Source organism: Crinia signifera, chromosome 4, assembly GCF_055691185.1.
Source record: "Crinia signifera chromosome 4, ASM5569118v1, whole genome shotgun sequence".
Classification (NCBI taxonomy): Eukaryota; Metazoa; Chordata; class Amphibia; order Anura; family Myobatrachidae; genus Crinia; species Crinia signifera.
The window spans coordinates 233,523,436-233,545,406 of record NC_139220.1 but is presented as its reverse complement, the minus strand read 5'-3'; the positions used below and the strand labels follow the sequence as shown (position 1 = coordinate 233,545,406).

The following is a 21,971-nucleotide window of genomic DNA, read 5'->3' as shown; positions in this document are numbered from 1 at the left end:
CAATCCAATAGGATGATCCAGGGCCCCACTATATTTAACAGTGAATATAAAATTTGCATATTTGCAGACGATGTCTTGCTCAAGTTAGTTAACCCAGACATATCATTACACCACTTACATGTGACTTTGATGAAGTATTCCTCTGTATTATATTATTAACTAAACACATCCAAGACAGAGGCTCTACCGATATATTTTCCCACTAACCTCCTTTGATATGTGAAAATTCAGTACAGTAGGAGCAAGTTTCATCTTTGCTCCTTTGGTCATGGCTAGCCATGGCTATTCTATTGTTCTCAGCTGCAATACAATACGTATTGCAGCTGAGAACAATAGAATAGCCATGGCTAGCCATGGCCAAAGGAGCAAAGATGAAACTTGCTCCTACTGTATGACTACTCTTGGCAGGATAGAAGTTTAAAATATCTCGGAGTCCACCTTTCCCAGAAAGTCTCAGACCTAATATCCACCAACTATCTCCCCTCCTCCGGAAAATCTCCTTACTACTATCTGACTGGACTATGCACCAGATATCATGGGTTGGTCGCATTGCTGCATTGAAAATGATGGTCCTTCCCAAACTGATGTACTTATTCCGCACAATCCCTATTTTGCTCCCTAAAGCTATGACTTCTAAATGTAACGCAGCCCTCATAAAATATGTCTGGAAAGGGAAAAAACCTAGGCTGGCTCGTTCTACAATGTCATTCCCAAAATCCAAAGGAGGTTTGACATTCCCCGACCTACGCCTCTACTAATTAGCGTGTATTCTTTCCCCTCTTAGTGTCTGGTTTGTAGACAATGAACCCAAACCGTGGGTCTGACTGGAAATGGGCTTGGTCTCGCCTCTCCCATTGGCTGATGTCCTTTGGCTCCGGAACCAGAAGGTCATCGCCTCATAGCTCGGTCAGTGGTAGTCTACTCAGCACAGAGGGCATGGCTGGAATTAATCTGCAAAATAGATAGTGCTCCCCTTCAGTCCCCTGACTTTTCGATGACAGGTTTAGCGTCCTTAATTCCTGACTTGAATTTGGACTCCTGGGTTTCTAGCGGCATGGTTTCACTTCATAAAGAAACAGCTGATTGCCGCCTCCTGCTGTTTGACCTGATCCAATCCCGTTTCTCCCTGCCACATAGGAATTTCTATAAATTCTTACAAATCCGCCATTGGCTATACAGTGTAACTCAACCCCATATAAAATTGTTGCAAAATCCAAATTACATACAAGATTCATTGCATAGAGATGACAGTAAAGGAGTATTCAATGAGTGGTATAATTCCGTCATAGACCTCTATTCCCCCCCAAAAATAAATGCCTTGGCCAGATGGGAATCTGATCTCTCGTGCTCAATATCAATTGGCAGGGGGTGTTTCATACATGCTTTCATGTATTTAAATGTATGTCTCACATTGAGCACTTTTGTAAATTGCTCCATCGTCTATACCTTACCCCTGCCAGACTTCATTACATCTGGCCATCTCATTCAAATGTTTGCTGGCGTAAGTGTGGTGGTATCAGTACTTTGTATCATATTTTCTGGTGGTGCCCTGCCCTCACCCCCCCCTTTGGACAGTGTTTTTTACCCTTATAGCCAATGTTCTAGGCTACCGTGTACTCCCTCTACCCAAACTTGCACTCTTACATATCTATTTTGTTGCACTTTCCCCGAATGATAGATATGTGATGCGCCAAATATTAATATCGACTAGGTTATTGATTGCAAGACATTGGCGCACCTCCCTTATCCCCACTATGGCAGCGGTAGAACAAGCAATTCAATCTCACTATGAATACAAAACTGCGGGCCTGCTTTTCTCCGGTGGACCACCCAATCATGCCCTCCGCTGGTCTTCGTGGTGCGCATATAGGTCCCTCCATCCATTGGGATAGGCCCTTAATATTGCAGTCCGATGGTATCCTCCCAGAAGTGAGCGCCTAGATAAATGTTAAGCCACTTGCTGTCATTCACCTACACTGAAACTATTACTTTTTTCTTTTTTGGTTTGTCTTTTTTTTTTCCTTATGACCAGCATTTGTATGTGACGGATTGTTGGAGTGTATTTATCGATAATGTTCTTTAGCAATATTATGTATTACCTTTTTGTCTCATGACAATGTATTGTGATCCTACGATTATGTCCCCTTCCCCCATTGTCCCCCCGCCCCCCCTCTTTTTTATTCTTTTCTGTACCCCTCTTAACCTATATCTGTTCTATAAAATGTTAATAAAAATCTAATTCTGAAAAAAAAGCAAAAAAATAGCAAATAACTAGCACTTCCCGCGCCGCCGCGCGCCTAGCGCTAGTTATTTGCTATTCACTACAGGGACCCCGCCTGCCGCAGCCAGCTTTATACACATGACGGCGCCGCAGGTACCCCTACGGCACGGACACCCCTGACCGCCCCAGCACTGCAGGGACGCCGGGGCAGCAATTTTTTTACACAGTTCGCTGGGGGTGAGGGGCGAACTGCCGCCCTTCAGGTGCCGGCGCCCTAGGAAAATGCCTAGAGCTGCCTAGTGGTGAAAATTCGCACCCTATTAGGTTTGAGATTTTGATGTTTTCTATGAGAATAGATTTTGATGTTTTCTATTCGCACCGCTGGATGCGATTTTGAATGTGCGGTTTTAAGACAGGTTAAAACGTGTGAATTTGAATGCAGTTTGCACGTTACTACATTCGATAAACGTAGGATTTCAGGCGTTTTTTACCTAAAAATCGAACCCTATGAAATGTCACACTTTATCCTGTTTAGGACCACAAGACCAAATCAGGAATGTCCCTCTAAAAGCAGAGCGGCTGGGACATTCGATGGTCAACAGGCCGACATGCACAAGGTCCACATTCACAAGGTCCATATTGACAAAAGATCAGAATGCACTAGGTCTACAGTGACACCATGTCGACACAAACAAAAGGCAGACATGGAAAAGGTCAACACACATGAAAAGGTCAACATGAGTTTTTCACCTTTTTGGTGATAGTGTTGACACCTGAATGCATGGAGTCCTAATCAGTGTACTGTGTTGACATGGCACTGCCAAAATGTCGACATGAGCAAGGTCAACATTGACAAAAGGTCAATATGGAAAAGGTCAAAAAATGTAAAGCTCAACATGAGTTTTTCACATTTTGTGGTGTTATTGTCGACACATGGACACGTAGACCCCCAATTTGTGTACTGCGTCCCCAAGTATGGTTCCTTTCACTCACAATGCTACAGGGCAGGTTCCCCGTTCCACCACCACTGCACTCAGCACACTTTGCTGTTCCCAGTCCTCGTGGATGGATTCCATATTTAAAAAAAAACCTTATGTCAACCTTTTGTCTGTTGTGCATGTCAACCATAAGTGGTCAAACCATTGACTATCGATGTAGACACTGTCGATCTATCGACTGGATACTGGTAGTATTGGATAATGTTACCCCCACTATGGGCACCATATTAATTTCATCATCAAGGCAGATATATGTATTTATATTTACATGAGGGAACATCTGCTTATTTTAATACTATGGGGTTTTTACAATTAATTCCCTCATAAACTGGAGGTGGGGCACTAGTATTAATTTAACAATGTGGGCAACAGTGCAAGCAACAACTGAATAGCTCCAATAGACGCCTGTTATCACAGAAGGCCAGCAGGTGGTGCACAGTAGAATTGAATTCCCTCCATTGTTTCTGATCCAGTTTGTTACTTTCACTACTCTCTGAGACATCCCTGTGCCATTATTCAGGTTGTCTTAATCTCTGAGTACCAGTTCCCAGCTTGCTGACGAAGGCCGGGTGGGGAAGCCCTGTACTGCCAAGAACCCGTGCAGGGTTTTGCTGCCCTGAACAGAAGTTTACACAGAAGTTTACAATGGTCGGTATGGTCACAGCCCGGCAGCCGTCCTTTCTAAGTTTGACAGGGTTGTAAAGTCGACACAGGCATTAAGTCGACAATGGGAAGGTCAAAAATCAAACAGTCGACATGTTTGGTTTTTTAGTATTTTTGGCAGCATTTTCTCTGTCGTACATACCACCCACCGCCTGTAACATGGCATTTAGGAGCTGATTTGCTGGTACTTTGGGCCTTATTCTAGTTCACTCTTTCTGACAAAATCCTTCTTAGATGGACAAAACCATGTGCACTGCAGGGGGGCAGATGTAAAATGTGCAGAGAGAATTAGATTTGGGTGAGTTATATTGTTTCTGTGCAGGGTAAGTACTGGCTGCTTTATTTTTACACTGCAATATAGATCTCACTTTGTAGTAAAACCCCACCCAAACCTAATTCTCTCTGCACAAGTAACATCTGCCCCACCTGCAGTGCACATGGTTTCGTCCATCTAAGAAGGAATTTGTCAGAAAGAGTGAACTAGAATAAGGCTCTTTATATCTGACCAAGGCTTGGTAAATACACCACACAGAGTGCTAGTAGACCTGTAGGCAACCCTGTTTCCACTAATACTTATCATAGGAATAGTTTTACATCGTTTTTTTTATGTGTAATATGAAAGCATTCTATTATGTTACCTGATAGACTTATCCTAAAACACGCCGGCACCTTCACAAACCAGCCCCCTCATAAGCAGGGTGAAATCAGTGCTCCTCCCCACCCCCCTTTTTTTCCTAGGAAAGCTTACAAATGGAGCCACTCCCATGCGACTGAGGCGCCCTTACTTGTGAGACACTCGCACAACCCATTCACGGCAATGGACCCTGTCCCAGTGAGATGGGTCGCCTCGGCATGCTGGCGCTACAGAGGAGCACGGCTCCCAGCCAATCTCCCTGCTAGTTATTACTTACATTATTACAAAAAACAGTAATAATTGAATGCAGTGACAATAATTTATGATAATAAAGAGTGGACACATAGTCCTACAGATACAACCGGCCCTTTGAGGGTGACCAAACTGCTGATGCGGCCCCCGATGAATTTGAGTTTGACACCCCTGCTATAGACAATATAAATATCTGAGTGAGAAACAGCACAGGTGAAGGGAGGGACCATAGTCATGGGAATTCATTTTAAACATCTTTGGAACACCTAACATAAAGCCATCATCTTGTTTACAAATATATATAAAAGTCTATTTTATTAGTACAACTGTGCAGAGTACACTTTGCTATATTGAGTAAAAAATCTGCAAAATTGCAGATAAGTAAGTTGCGCAGAGAATCATTTTCTAACACACCCACACAAAACCTTAATATAAGTATGTGCATTGAAGAAAGCATCTGTAAGCATCTGCATTCACAAACAACCAATCACAAGCATTTTGCTAGTGCTGGCATCTCTCATTATCTGAAATTCGTAATTGCCCCTGACAATCTGCATCTGTTCCCAATTGTGCAAACATGCCATGTCCTTGGCTTACTACATTAGCTTTCCTCTCCTCCCATTTTGCCTCTCCAGGAGTATAGTATGTGGACAACAGTGCTAGAATTTGCAATGGTGTTCATAAGGGATGGGGAACCTTTGGCCCTCCAGCTGTTTTTGAACTACACGTCCCAGCATGCCCTGCTACAGTTTTGCTGCTTGGCCTTTCTAAAACACCATTTCTGGTGTATATAAATACAAACACTTTTCTGGGTAGATGAAGAGCAATTTCTTGATACAAGATACAGTATGCTACCTATCTCTTACTGTATACTGCCGCATGCCGCTTGTAATGTCAGCATGCTCTAACATAGTTTACATATGTTTGTGTCATGAGGGGGCATACACACGGTGGGATTTTTGCTTATCTGCTAAGCGACCTGTCTAGATAGCTTAGAAATTAACACATATCGCCCTGTATGTATGCCCTATAGCATACTTGCCTACTATCAATTTCACCTCTCCGGGAGAAGCCCAGAGAGGCAACACTTCAGGGGGGCAGGGGCATGGCTGACATCACTTGGCTCCCCCCCTCCATGCCAGAAAACTCAGTGATTCGCGGGCCGCAGAGAGGGGTGGGGCGTAAATGACGCAAAATGCCACTATCGCAGCATTTTAGCTTCACGGACCCGCGATTTGCGGTAACTAAAACCAGCAGGCATGGTGGAGCGGGGGCTATTACCAGAAAGTGGGAGACTTGCCCACCTTCCCGGGAAGCCGAGAAGTGGACCCAATTTTTCCCATTCCGGAAGGGTAGGCAAACCTGCCCTATAGTGACTGCCATAACCATCGCCCGTTCAGATATTTAGTACATGCACTAAATATCTAGTTACATAACTTTGGCTAGATCGCTTAGCATGGATCACTATGCACACAATAAAGTAAAAACGATTGACTCAAAACAACATACACTGCCCTGAAATGATGTTCCATGTCTCAGTGCAGGCCTCATTCACTCTGCGGTGCAAATGCAAAAAGAATCTGGCACCTGATGATTTCTGTACTGCACATATGCAAATTTCAAGGAAAATGGTGGTGACCTACACACTGGCTTGCTTACTTTTAAAGTCTCCTCTCCTGGAGAAGGCCAGAGAAGAGACTATGAGCATCACGTCTGGGGTAGGGCCTGATCTATATGTCATCAAGCACCAGCCCCAGTACTGCAAATTCACACGAGTCGAGGGGGTTGGGGGGGACGACAAAAAAACAGTGCAATTTACATTATTAGCCCTGCCCTCCAAAGTGATCATAAGTGATCATAAGTTTATATACCCTGGCAGAATTTGTGATTTTCTGGCCATTTGTCAGAGAATATGAATGATAACTCACAAACTTTTCTTTCACTCATGGTTAGTGTTTGGGTGAAGCCATTTATTGTCAAACAACTGTGTTTACTCTTTTTGAATCATAATAACAACAGAAACTACCCAAATGACCCAAGCTGCCCATTCTTCTTGGCAAAAAGCCTCCAGTTCCTGTAAATTCTTGGGCTGTCTTGCATGAACTGCATATTTGAGATCTATTTTCTGATAAAATGCTGCATTCATCTTGCCATCAATTTTGACCAAGTTTCCAGTGCCTTTGTAGCTCACACAATCCCAAAACATCAGCAATCCATCTCTGTGTTTCACAGTAAGAATGGTGTACCTTTCATCATAGGCCTTATTGATTCCTCTCCAAATGTAACATTTTTGGTAGTGGCCAAAACATTCAGTTTTGGTCTCATCACTCCAAATGACATTGTTCCAGAAGTTTTGAGGCTTGTCTCTGTGCTGTTTGGAGTATTGTAAGCGGGATGCTTTGTGGCATTTGCGTAGTAATGGCTTTCTTCTGGCGACTAGACCATGCAGCCCATTTTTCTTCAAATGCCTCCTCATTGTGCATCTTGAAACAACCACACCCATTTTTTTTAGAGAGTCCTGTATTTCAGCTGAAGTTATTTGTGGATTTTTCTTTGCATCCCAAACTATTTTCCTGGCAGTTGTGGCTGAAATTGTTGTTGGTCTACCTGACCACCGAATCCATCATTTTCCACTTCTTAATTAGCGTTTGAACACTGCTGATTGGCATTCTTTATTGCTCGGATATCTTTTTTATATCCCTTTCCTGTTTTATATAGTTCAATTACCTTTTCCCGCAGATCCTTTGACAATTATTTTGCTTTCCCCATGACTCAGAATCCAGAAATGTCAGTGCAGCAGTGGATGAAAGATGCAATGGTCTTTCAGGAGACCAGAAACTCACTGACCTTTTATACACACACTGATTACAAGCAAACAGATCACAGGTGAGGATGGTTACCTTTAGTAGCCATTCAAACCCATTTGTGTAAACTTATGTGCATGTTATGAGGCCAAAATCTCCAGGGTATGTACACTTTTGATCAGGGTCATTTGGGAAGTTTCTATTGTCATTATGATTTAAAGTAAACACAGTTGTTTGACAATAAATGGCTTCACCCAACCACTAACCATCAGTGAAAGAAAAGTTTGTGAGTTATCATTCATATTCTCTGACAAATGGCCAGAAAATAAAAAATTCTGCTAGGGTATGTAAACTTATGAGCAAAAACTTATATAGTCCAAATTGGTGGAAAACATGATATATCGCAACCATGTGTACACAACAAAAAAATAGACTGTTCTAGTCAATTTTGACTAGAAAGTGTAGTGCATTGTATAGTCAAAGGTTCAAAACCAGCCATAGCTAAAGTCATACATAGCTAAAATCGCAGTATGATATAGTCAACAACTGTGATTCTGGGTTCCGGCAAGTTCAAGGGAAAAACGCATAGTCAAAAATGGCTATTGCCAAAATCGCACCGTGTTCACCTTAACACTGCTGTATGCCTTATTTTCCTCTGTCACTACACTATCTGCTGTCACCCTCTGCCAGTGAAAGCCCTTTCTTACTGTCCCTTACAAAACACTCAGCTAGTCCTCTCCTCTCTACATCTAGCCTCAGTAACAGCAAACTCACCTCCATTTCCACCTTCAGTTCTCCTGTGCTGCTCGCAACCTCTGGAATGCCCTCCCATACTCAAAACCCACCATTAATCATTAACGGTCAACATCCATTGGTGGTTATTCACTGATCATTGATGGCTCACAATCAGTGGCAGAGATCTGATGGTTTCCTGAAGACTGTGAGGAGGCAATGTTTTAATTTTTCTGCCTTTAAAGAGTCCCACCTGATCACTCCCTCCCCTTCTCTAATTGGCCAAGTAGGCTGCCTCCCCATCAATGGTTTTATGCCATCAATGTTAATCACTACCAGTACCATTATTGGTGACAATTGATAGATAAACCTCTGATGGTCATCTCTACATATTCATACCTCCTCCTAACTTTCCAGCATCTACATCATACAGATCTGCCTTCTCTCCCTCTTTGTTTCTGCTCTTGAGAGCTGGGACCTTTCTCCTTTTTTTTTTCTCTGGTGTAATTATGTAAATTATAGACTGTAAGGGGTATAGCTACAATAACCCTAGTACTACCAATAAGAAACTACTTTATAGAAGACTAGTTAAAAGCTTCAGCAATGTACTTTTAATTTGAGCTGTGACAGTTTTTACTTTCACTTTGAGCTGTGACTGTTTTAGCCCATCTCCAGTCCTTTTCTGCTCCTACCTCCAATTTCTGTCTCCACAGCTCCCTCTCTCCACATCCAGCAGGTTTGAAACAGATCAGTGTCCCTGCAAAAATTGCTTGCACTTTCTATTATGACATCTTTTAGAACACAAAAGAGCAATTTGGTCCATCAAGTGGCCTTTAGTGGTAAGTGGCGGTACTTCACCTCATAGAGTTGAGAAGTAGTTAGCTATATATATATATATATATATATATATATATATATATATATATATATATATATATATATATATATTACAGGAAAAGAAAAAGATGTCACTCTGGGATTTGTAGCAATTAAACATTTAGGTAAGCGGCCATTATGTGGCATAATATGTGATAGCCATTATGGTGTGTGGTACAACCTGTAAAGGGTGTGTCAAAAAATGTGTAATGGGCTTCATGGTGTGAGGCATAATGTGTAATGGTTATCATGGTGTGTGGCATAATGTGTAATGGGTATCAAGGTGTGTGGCATAATGTGTAATGGGCATCATGGTGTGGCATAATGTGTATTTGGCATTATGGTGTGTGACAATGTGTAATAGGCATTACAGTGTGCAACATAAAGTGTAAAGGGCATTATGTTGTGTGTGATGTAACATGTAAGTGGCATTACGGTGTGCAAAATCAAGTATAGAATTAAAGCAAACGTTTAAAAAAAATGATAAGGTGGGTGGCAGGGCCAGGTCAATGGGTGGCCAGTTGGTGGAAGAAGCAGTGCGACACTGTCTGGGAATCTCTCAATACAAAGGTGGTAAACCTAGCTGTACATGCAGGTGACTTCATTACCTCTGGGAGTTACACACAGGGAGGAGGGAGTGCAGCGTATGCAGTGTATGGATGAAGGGGGTTTCCGGTGTATAGGATGCACTATATGGATGGATGGAATGGTGCAGTGTACATATGGTGATGGCTGATGGTAGGTATGTGTGTCTATGTCTGGAATGGAGCCCCATCGGGTGACCTCCAGTGGGCGTTAGCCTAAATATATGTAGAGAGCGATAAAGAGGATGGAGATATAATATTAATAACAATAATAATTGTATTTATATAGTGCAGAGAAAGCACCAACCAGCTCCTGTCATTTTTCAAACACAGCCTGTGACATGCCAGATTGGCTGCTACTTTTTCACTGACCAATTTATCTCTCTCCAAGGCTTATTACGTAGACCACTATGATTGGTCCCTATGTAAAGCATTTCACTTATTTTTCATTTATTGCATATTTAAAATATTTGAACAATGTTACACAAGTGATGTACGTAGAAACCCCCTGACTATTTATACAGAGCTTTTTATGTGGTCTTCTGAAAACATCCCCCCTCCCCGTCACATCCCGATGAAAGAAGCATTTGCCTGGAAATGAACCATAAGACATGAAAGGAAATGCACACACAGAGGGATACAGTGTGATAATAACCAGTACACTTCAGCACTCCAACAAATGAATGCTTCCCTATATAATCACAAGCACTTTTTTCTCCACTTAGGACTGGACTTCCCCATTTTATAAACTCAACACCAGATTTCAGGATAGCATTATGATACAGGACAAATAATGAAGTGGCAGAGCACTAGCCAATAACACAACAGTGACGGGTATGCAACATGCGATACCCCTACAATTTATGGCATCGTTTTTTGCATACGATATATTGAAAGTGATCCCAGCAAGAGCTGCGGGTATGATAAATCTATAGCGAAGTACTTGCGATCTAAAGGCTCCAATCCAATGCACAATCGAAAGGTCATTAGTTCGACAGGTTGTTCGTTCGACAGTGTCTAGGTCGTCAGTCAAAAGGTCGACATGGGGTTTTTCACTGTTTTTTTAGTCTAAATGTGTCAACAAGCGGTATTTCATGCCCTACCATCCACTAGCGTGTGGCGGGAGAACAAAATAGTACGCTCGGCACCATGCCTGACGCATAGCGGGCGCAGTGACCGATGCGAGGGGATGCGGTGCACTTTAAACTGTGTCCATGTCGACTGTGTTGACATTCAGGTAACAAAAACTGTTAAAAAAACCCATGTCGGCCTTTCGACGGTCAACCTAGACATTGTCGAACTAATGACCTGTCGAACTAACGACCTGTCGGACTAATGACCTTTCGGCCTAGAACCATGTCGACTTTTTCCATGTCGACCTAGACCCATATCGACCTTTTCCCATGTCAACCTAAAGGTGTTGACCTAATGACTGTCGACCATCATGCTGTAGACCAAATGATCCCAACCCTTCAAGAACAACTATAACGCAAAATAGAAATGTTTACATATTGAAAATGGACTGTTCATTCTTAGCATGTTAAAGAGTAAACAGATTCATGCAACTTACACATCAGTCTTTTGGTGAGATGGGTTTGTGAAACGATAGTCCTCCCTGTTATGGTGACAATACATTTTGGATCTGTTTCCTATTTGGCTATGCTGGTGGACAGCTGTGAGTCAGCAGCACTAACACAGCACAAAACCCATCTCTCACTCTTTCCAAAACAATACAACATTCCATCACCTCCAAAAATGTTCAATGTTAATAGAAACTAAAAGAAAACACAAATGTCTCAGTTATCTGTCATAAATATACAGTATATCTAGTAACTAGGTGATTCATCTTCACACCGGCGTAAGGGGCTGAGCCCCCTTAATTTGTGAACTTTTGTATTGTGTGAAATATGGTTAGAATTGTATGAAAGAATTGCCCTGTATTGCAATTTGAGTTATAGGTGAAATGTGTTAAATAGAGAGCATATGATTTGGAAGGGGGTGTGTATTGTTTTGTTTAATTAAAAAGCGGTTACAGAGTAAGATTGATAGTGTGGAGGGAGGGTACAGTGACATTTGTGGGGGTGCGTGTTGTTTAGGGGTGTGTGTGTGCAATAGTATAGTAGGGTGTTTTTGAGTCAGCGGCTCCCCACTGGTGGAGGTCACGACACAGGAAAACAGGAATCTGGGTAGTGATAGGGGTGTGTGGGCATAAGGGGGACTAAAGAGGAGGGTGGGGGACACTGTGCAGCTTCTGCCAGTGGGTGAGGGTCCAGCGTGGCAGCACAGGAGTACAGGACGGTGGCCCTGAGTCAGCGTCTCCTCATACTGGGTGGGAGTTAGGGTGCATGAGAGCAGGAGGTTGGGCTATGAGGCATGATAGGGGTATGTGGGCAACACAGCGTCAGCGACTCCCCAGTGGTGGAAGTTACAGTTCAGGAGAACAGGAAACTGGGTAGTGATAGTGGTGTGTTTGTATGAGGTGGACTAAATCTTTTGCGCTGGTGCAGAGGAGGGTGGGGGACATTGTGCAGCTCCAGCCAGTGGGTGAGCGTCCAGCATGCCAGGGCAGCAGTACAGGACGGTGTCCCTAAGTCCGTGTGTTCTCCCACTGGGAGGCCCTAAGGGTGCATGAGAGCAGGAGGCTGGGCGGTAAAGCATGATAGGGGAATGTGGGCAACACAGGGAGAGCGGGTCCCCACTGGCAGAAGTTACGGGGCAGGAGAACAGGAGGCAGGGCAGTGATAGGGGTGTGTGGGCATAAGGGGTAGTAAAGGTTTTTGGCTGTTGCGGAGTAGGGATGACCATTGGTGCAGACGCCATCGATGGTTGGCATTGATGGCGATTTTGCACCCTGCCATCGATAATAGTAAAATATTACTTGGATAACCATCTATTGTTGTAGCTATCGATGGTCATCCATTATATCTGACTGAATATGCCATGGGTCAATCAGAACTCGGTGGCGAGACTTTCGGGTGTGGGGGGGCGGAGCTATGCTCCGTGTCCCGGCACCTTAAATAAATGTGAAACTTGATCTGTTCTCCTTTGCCATCGATTTAGGGAAACCATCTGGTCCAACCACATCGATGGCAAAAGTATTCAACATTGGCCATATACCATCGATGATTTGAATCATTGATGGTTGATGGCCATCCCTAGAACTGGAGGAGGGTGGGGGACAGTATGCAGCTCCCGGCAGTGGGTCAGCATCCAGCGTAGTCAGTGTTTCCTCCCACTGGGAGGGAGTGAAAGTGCATGAGAGCAGGAGGCTGTATAATAGTGGTATGTGGGAAAGACATTGATAAAAGTTGTGGCGCTGGTGCAGAGGGCCGTGGGAATACTTCTGGCTTCTGGCAGTGGGGGAACCTGCAGCTCGGCAGCCAGGGCCGTATTTCCCACCTAGGGGTGGCACCCGCTTGTGGCGGTACTGGATCCCCCATTCTCACGGGGGTCCGTGAATTGCGGGAGGGGGGGTTGTGGGGGTCTGTGAATCACGGGAGGGGGGGTCTGCGAATCGTGGGAGGGGGGGGTTCGCGGGGGTCCACGAATCACGGGAGGGGGGGTCGCGGGGGTGCTGTGAATCGCGTGGGGTGTGAATCGTGGGAAGGGGGGGTTGCGGGGGTCCGGGGGTGGGGGGGGGGGTGGGGGTGCCGCTCACCTACACCATAGTGGATGGTGGGCGTGTACTGTAGCCCTGGCTGGGCGGTGGCAATTGATGTCAAGGGGTAGTGGTGTGTATAACAATGGTCTTTTCCCTAGGGGGGCCGGTTTGTGTATAACGCTGGGTGAGAACTCTGTGTGTATAACACTGTTAATCACTCTTGTAACCCCGCCCAGCATTATACACACAGGGGATGAGTGACAGATCTGGCTAAATATATAAGAGATGTCGGTCCAGATTACTGATCTGTGGGCCTTGAGCAGGGGCGCTTTAACAGAGGAGGGGGAAATGGCCTATGGGCCCCGATTTATATAAGCAAAATTGAATAGAAAAATATACAAAATCAAACCGTGTGTAAGGGGCATTAAGCTTATGCTGTTTTTAATGTGTTCACTCTTTGACATAGGATAATATAAAGATCCTCTTTGCCAAATAACTCACTTAAAGAAGAGTACATCTCTCTTTTAGGTGATAGGCACCAGAGGACCATCATGGGTCATTTTAGTTAGTGCCTCGTCAATCCAGACTCCATCACACAGCTGTTAGCTCTCTGTTAAAATGACTTCATGTTTGCATTTCATCAAAAGATCTGGCCGAAGACCATCACTATGATGGGGACACTTTTAGAGTTTGACTTTCTACAAAATGTGACCTGGGAGAAGTGCATGCAAAAGTGGGGAAACCATCCTGGACCCCAAAGAAGTAGGACCATATAAAAGGCTGCTATTGGCCACAAGAAAAGCAAAGGAAGTTTTTTTTTTAAATGTCAAGTGATTATTTTTGCACTTTTTTATTAAAGGTTGAAAGAAAGTGTTTTTATTTTTAATCAAATTGAAGAATGCATAAAACAAGTATGCAAAAAGTTGGAATAAATAGTTTAACCTCTCCTCTGCAAGATCTAATACCCCTATCCCATCAAACCAACACCTCCATGTACAGTACAGTACATGTCCCTTATCATTTATCGACAGTTGGTCAACAGGCCATTAAATTCATGTGGAACCATACTTAATGCCAGATGTATCAAGCTTCAAAAAGTGATAAAGTAGAGAGTGATAAACAACCAGCCAATCAGCTTATAACTGTCATTTTTCAAACCCAGCCTGTAACATGGCAGTTACAAGCTGATTGGCTGGCTGTTTATCACTCTCCAATCTATCACTTTTTGAAGCTTGATACATCTGGCCCTTAAACCTATAAAATGAATACTTAAAAATATTCCTAAAACAAATACATTAAAATACTGTAGGTATTAACATAGGTACTCTTTACCTAGAACGGCGCCCACGATTGAAATCGCGGGCATCGCGGGTAAAATCGCGGTAATCGCGGCATCGCGGGTAAATCGCGGGTAAATCGCGGGTACATCAAAATCGGGTACCCGCGATTACCGCGATTTTCCCATAGAGAACAATGTTAAAAAGCCTGATTGACCGCGATTTTAGCGTTAAATGCCTCAATGCCCGCGATTTTCCCATAGGAATCAATGTTAAATGGGCTACAGAGCCCAAATAGCCTCAATTAACCCTTAAATGTCCCCCCAATTTTTGTACGCCACCCCACGATCCACGCCAACCCGAAGCGTGGCGAGCGCAGCGAGCCCGCGAGGGGCGGCGGTACGCGTCCTACGACCTTTTCATGCCCTACTATCCACGTCGGCGTGGAGTTGAGAATAGAATAGTGTGGCGAGCGCAGCGAGCCACCGAGCCCGAAGCGTGGCGAGCGCAGCGAGCCCCGCGAGGGGACGCGGATACCTTCACAGTTATACGCGTCCCCTCGCGGGCTTCACAGGTGTCCGCGTGGCCACGGACACCTGTGAAGCCCGCGAGGGGACGCGCTTACCTGTGAAGGTATCCGCGTCCCCTCGCGGGGCTCGCTGCGCTCGCCACGCTTCGGGCTCGGTGGCTCGCTGCGCTCGCCACACTATTCTATTCTCACACCACGCCGACGTGGATAGTAGGGCATGAAAAGGTCGGAGGACGCGTACCGCCGCCCCTCGCGGGCTCGCTGCGCTCGCCACGCTTCGGGTTGGCGTTGATCGTGGGGTGGCGTTAAAAATTTGGGGGGACATTTAAGGGTAAATGGGCTCTGTAGCCCATTTAACATTGATTCCTATGGCCAAATCGGGTGGATTGAGGCATTTAACACTAAAATCGGGTCCATCGCGGCTTTTAACATTGCTTCCTATGGGAAATCGGGAGCATCGCGTCGCGGGCATCGCGGGTACGTTTATGGCCGGCCGCGACGCGACCGACGCGATTTTTCAGGTTTAACATGGTTTTCAATGGGAAAATCGCGGGCATCGCGTCGGTCGCGTCGCGGGCAGGCATAAATGTACCCGCGATGCCCGCGACGGGCGCCGTTCTAGGTAAAGAGTACCTTAACATACATTTGGCTACATTAGTCAGTAGCTTTGCCAACTCTCCCGCTTTCATCCACAGTATCTGCAAACCAGCATCGTGGTGTAATAGCAGTTGCGTGCTTAGCGATACTATATTAAACTAAAGGAAATGACTGAATCTAGGATACGTAGATACAATGATTAGATAGATAAGTAGATAAAATCATTAATGTATATATATATAACAAAGTATTAACCATTTGAGTGCCAACAACTCTGTGAGAGATGTTTAAAATATCCACTGAAAACGCCAGCTTCACTCACATTTGTTATATAAATTTAAAAAAAATGTTGCATTAAAAAAAGATTATATTTGTATATTAGGTAACCATTATTAGAGGTCATTATAATGAATAACAATGTTTGCTTGGTAATTTTCACCTCTTTTTTGACAGAAGTGAGAGGTCGCTGTTCCCTTAAGCTTATAGACGGGTTCAAAGGCTCGACATTTTTCCATGTTTTGCTTAATATACTATCAATATCATACCAAATGGCACCCAAAAATAAAGTACGTTGACCTTTTTGGTGTTGACCATTTTCATCTCAACGTTTTTACCTTGTTGACCTTTTGCACTTGTCAACCTTTTAATTACTTATCTACCCAGAGGTCCACGTTAGTGCTGGACAAATGTCATGCACATGTGCATTACGTGTCAGAGAACATTGTGGCAGCCATTTTTCCAGAGACCTGTGTATGCAAAATGCCAGAGTCTACAGTGCCACAGAGAGCAGGGGTCCACCCATAATCTGCACATAGGACCCCCTCCACTGTTAAACTGCCCCTGGTGTGATCATCTGAACAACACAACACACCATCTTACATAAAGTCTCAAGGGTTACAGATAATACTGTACATCTGGAATGCACTCAACATAGACACTAATCCTTTACATTGTGTATGATCAAATCTGATTGCTAGAATGCATTATGCTGTACATTCTGTCTGACTGGAGTTGTGGTGTAGCTTACACTACTGCTAACATGTGAATAAGCTATTTATGGGAGATTCTATTTATACATTTAAACCACCATAATCAAAGTTCCTACACGTTGTAAAAGTGAACATACCAGTTATGTTATTAGAAGTATATACATTTGAACACACATATTGATCTTTATTGTATTTACTGCTACAGTATGTCACTTTTTCTGCAGTGAAAATACATTCCAGGAACAGTACTATGCCTGGCACCACCTATCAACTATTATTCTGAACACAGCCAGATGTTCACATGGACTTCTGATGCTTGGAAGCAGCCGCAATTGCTTATGATTAAAATGAAGGTCTGCTAGCGGCAAGATCTATGTCATTTGGTGGGCTATGTGTCTCTGTGGCATAAAAGCACCAATCTTTTTATTTAACAGTGTTACTTTGTGTATAGGCCAGTGGTTCCTAAACTGTGTGCCCAGGCACCCTGAGGTGCCGTTAAGTGAATGATGGCTATCCTTAACACTCCAGCTGTTGTTTAACTACACATCCCAGCATGCCTGCTACAGTTTTACTATTTGGCCATGCTAAAACTGAAGCAGAGCATGCTGGGATATGTAGTTCAACAACAGCTGGAGTGTCAAGGTTAGCCATCACTGCGCTAGGTCCTTGCAGAGGTGCTTTGTGTTGGTGGTCCAAGACCAAATCAAATTATTTATGGTCAAAGTGAAGGCAAAATCAGTGTGGGTGGAGCCAATCATAGAGCATGTAAATAAACAGAACAACAGTACACCACCACATAGTTATCCAACATTATTTTTTTATTTTAACAGTTTCTTATATAGTGCATTTATATATATATATATATATATATATATATATGCACTCTTGCAGTTGAGTTATTAATTAAATTTCTATTTTCAACAATAATTGAAAACAATTTAAAGCATTTTCACTATTGAATCATCTTTCACCAATCATCAGTGCTTTGAACTGGACCTTGTGCATAGTCTTCCAAAGAGATGAGCACTAAGGTTAACTTCATTAGAAACTCCCAACATGCTGTGTCACAAACAGTACCTTAATGCATCAGAGCCTGAAGCGCATCACATTCCTTTACTGACAGGGTAACATGGCATGATGTGCCCACACAATGAAACATTGGAAATGTAACAGTTTGTTCAATATGGCTAATAATATAATATAAGCAGATGTTTGGTCTATAGGTGGATTTTTATCTTAACATTTGGGGCCGCCACACCAAATGCAGTTGTGTAACCTATCCTTATACCATCTTGTAGTTTGAGTGGCTGATCTTCCAAATAATAGCAGCGCTGTATGTCTGGTCCTGTTGTCGATATCTTTGCTGCAGAGATGGTGAAATCAATTGTATTCATAATTGTCATATGCTTGTCATTACCATGCTGTCTGCAGTCCACTTATTATACTTTGCACACACAAAAAGTGCTGTACAGAAAAGCAGCCGCAATATCACAATGCTTTGTATATATATTCCCTGCATTACACCCAAACCTCTATTATTGTCTTTCTTATTGTGCAACTGCTGAGCTCCAATGCATAACCGTATACGCCTGTACTTATAGTTAGGTACCATTGCCAATAAATGGCTTGCAGATCTTTGCATCATCATCCTAAAACAAGCAAGAGACACAAAACTGCAGAGCAAGGCTGTAGCTGATGTCTTACCTGCTGCACAGGACCATTGTGGAATCTGCTGCTGTCTCCTAAACTTTTCAGTTTCTTGCACTCCATCGTGTATTGCTTGCAGGGTAATACTGCAGGGATTATTCCACTGGCATTCAGATCCAAGTACAGAGCCAAGCCATTAAATGCAACAAGTAGTCACAGCATCCCATTGCGTATAATCATGCCTGTAAATGCAGATGGATTTCTATCTTGGCATAGCACAAATAATAAAAACCTGCCACCGAGCCTACTCTGCCAGGTCCTGCAGATCAGGAATGCCCTGTATTCCCCATAAAGAGCCGGAGACTCTGCATCTGTACAGCACTCACAGAAAAGCAGATCTACACAGAAATAACTTGACAGACCAGTGTTAATTCAATTGTGCAGCCCCTCCCTCTTCTCTCATAGCTTGCCTAGATTATAAAAACCAGAGGCAAGGTCACCAGGCAACCACATCTCACGTCACTCTGGCAATAAAGTCCCTGTTACCTGACTTGGCAGTGAGCAGGCACATGCTGCTCTGTTATTCGCCTGATACTGTAACTGTGCTGCTCACATAGCTCTCTCATGTACAGCAACTGCGTCTGTGTCGTATGCAGAAGAGCTGGCAAATGTTTATGGCTCTAACAGGAGTGTCTCAGGTGTTGGACTGTGGACCTGGACTCCTGCAGTTAGCATAGGCTGTGACATGCTAAAGATATTGAGATTAGACTATGAACTTTATACACTATATATAATGTACTCTACCTTCAAATATATAGCTGTATGCAGTGCTATTTACCAGCAGGAACTCAGTTCCTGAACCTGTAATTGAATATGACATCATCAGGAACTGAAAATGTACTTTTTAGAGGATAAGTTTTATTTTAAAGTCACCTGTGAGTGCCTTTGTTTATAAATACAATATATACATCTATCTCTCCCTCCCTCTATCTATTATATATGTTTTCTTTTTATTTAATTGATCCACCCGCAGACCTGGAGTTCCTGAACCTATTTTTCCAGACAAATAGTACTGGCTGTATGTGTATATATCTATACAGTCACAGTGTAATATATATATATATATATATATATATATATATATATATATATATATATATATATACAAATACAGGGACTCAACACTCTCCATAATGAACTAACTCACCTTAGTATACAATCAATCAAATAAATAATGGGGTTTTAGTTCATGAATTGATCAATGCCACAGATCATCAATGGTCACAGGCCACTTTCACCCCAACCTGGGAATGGCGAGTGCTGTTTGCACCCCATTCGCAGGGATGGCGAGTGTTGTGGTACTCTGTATGTGTGTATATATGTGGGTTAATTTTTATTAACCTTTGTTACTGTGATCATAGCTTTCTCTTTCACCCCAGATGAGCTAATTTATCTGTAACCTGTTACAGCTGCCCCTTTAATTCTAAGTCAGGTGTTGTGTTAGGTGACTGCCTCATCTTTAAAAGCCATAAGGCACTTGGCAGGTGAGCTTTAAACCAGGAAAATACACATGTCCACTTTAGCTATGATGTGTCGGCAGTTGGCAGGCTCTTGAGAAACAAATGCTAGTGTAGGACTTGCAGTGAAATGGGGTCCCTTGGCGATGGGCTGCAAGCTTAAATGCATTGATCAATTCATGAACTAAAACCCCATTATTTATTTGATTGATTGTATACTAAGGTGAGTTAGTTCATTATGGAGAGTGTTGAGTCCCTGTATTTGTATTTATTAGAGCATGTGGTCACAGGCCACTTTCACCCCAACCTGGGAATGGCGAGTGCTGTTTGCACCCCATTCGCAGGGATGGCGAGTGTTGTGGTACTCTGTATGTGTGTATATATATATATATATATATATATATATAAATGTAAAATCTTTGGCACTCTGGGTGAGATGGCAGTGTCCGGGGTGCCGTACTGGGGTAGATACACAGCAGATTTTTGTCCAAGAGGGCAAAGAGAGTCGGCACTCCACGTTCTTTCAAAAAATGATTGTATTAAGAAGACAAATACATTACAAAGTCACCGTCCTGGCACTGGTACACCTTACCCCGCAGCCCACATCCTGACGAAATGGCCATAGGGGCCATGAAACGTTGATGACACTGCTGGAGCACTTTGTAACTTTGTAATGTATTTGTCTTTTTAATACAATCATTTTTTGAAAGAACGTGGAGTGCCGACTCTCTTTGCCCTCTTGGACAAAAATCTGCTATATATATATATATATATATATATATATATATATATATATATATATATATATATATATATATATATATATATATATACACATATATATATATATATATATATATATATACATACATATATATATATATTGTATATAGATCAGTGGCTGTACCTGGGTGTCACCTGACGATGGGTGACACCAAAATGCAGCAAGGCTAGTGATGCCTGTGCGTTATTATTTTTATTTATATAGCATTAAATGGGTTCCACAGCATCTAGTTCAAATTGCATGTTGCACAACAGCATGCAATTTGAACTAGATGTGATGCAATCTAGTACTAAAAGTACTTGCTGTACATGCTTTTCTGGTCTGCGATGTGAATTATATGGGAGCGCACATCGCAAGCCAAAAGAAACATGGGGCAAATGTATTAAGCCTGGCAAAGAGATAAACTGGAGATAAAGTTGAGATAAAGTGGAAGTAGCTAACGCACCAGCCAATCAGCTGTGTTTGAAATATGACAGATGGGAATTGATTGGCTGGTGCGTCATCTCCTTCCACTTTAGGTCAACTTTATCTCCAGTTTATCTCTTCGCAAGGCTTAATACATCTGCCCCATGGTGCGCTGTGGACTGCACGCAATGAGTTTTGAACTAAAAAGTTCAAAACGCATTAGAGAATCGCACCGTGTGTGGGCACCATAACAGAATGAGCAAAAACAGGAAAACAACAACTAAAGCTGGCCATACATCAGAAAGACCGGTCTTAAGACCGGTCACAATCAGGATTGTGTGCAATTTCCCTTGAAATCCCCAGCTGTCCTTGGTGGTTTTTGGACACACAATGTACTCACAATCCATCATACAACCAGTCATACAATCCATCTGCTGCATGATTGTATGATTGAAGTTTCATTAAAATAGTGGCTGGCCTACTAGGATCAAAAGGATACGAGTAAAAAAATCCATTGTTTTATTTTTTAATTTACAGATTGCCAGCGACTACCTATCTGCTCACATCTGCTGTGTTATGCCATTATTAAATAGCCTAAATGCAGCAATCCTCTGAAAACTGTTTTCAGAGTAGTGACAGAATTGTGCAAAAGGACGTCCACCGCTCTCTTCAGCCTCCCGCCTGTCTGCCACTAGGATACTCCTGTGGCTTCCAGCATCTTTACTGCCACAGGCTGCCCGGAAGCTGCACCTCTCTTCTCTGCTAGTCAGGGAGAGAGTGTCACATGACTCTGGTTGTATGAGCCATCTAAAGACAAATTGCATGTGCTTAAAAATACATTCAATTTGCTCCCAATCCCAA

At 43.0% G+C, this 21,971-nt stretch overlaps 1 protein-coding gene across 1 annotated transcript in view; it reads right to left on the bottom strand.

Annotated features, from left to right (window-relative positions):
• Positions 1 to 18,783, bottom strand: part of PDE8A (phosphodiesterase 8A) — a 271,484-nt gene extending 252,701 nt beyond the window's left edge. Inside the window, exon 1 of the mRNA XM_083183993.1 lies at positions 18,462 to 18,783. Coding sequence (XP_083040119.1) covers positions 18,462 to 18,527 — 66 coding nt within the window. The 5' untranslated portion in view covers positions 18,528 to 18,783. The remainder of the gene's footprint in view (positions 1 to 18,461) is intronic.
• Between the last annotated feature and the right edge of the window lie 3,188 nt (positions 18,784 to 21,971).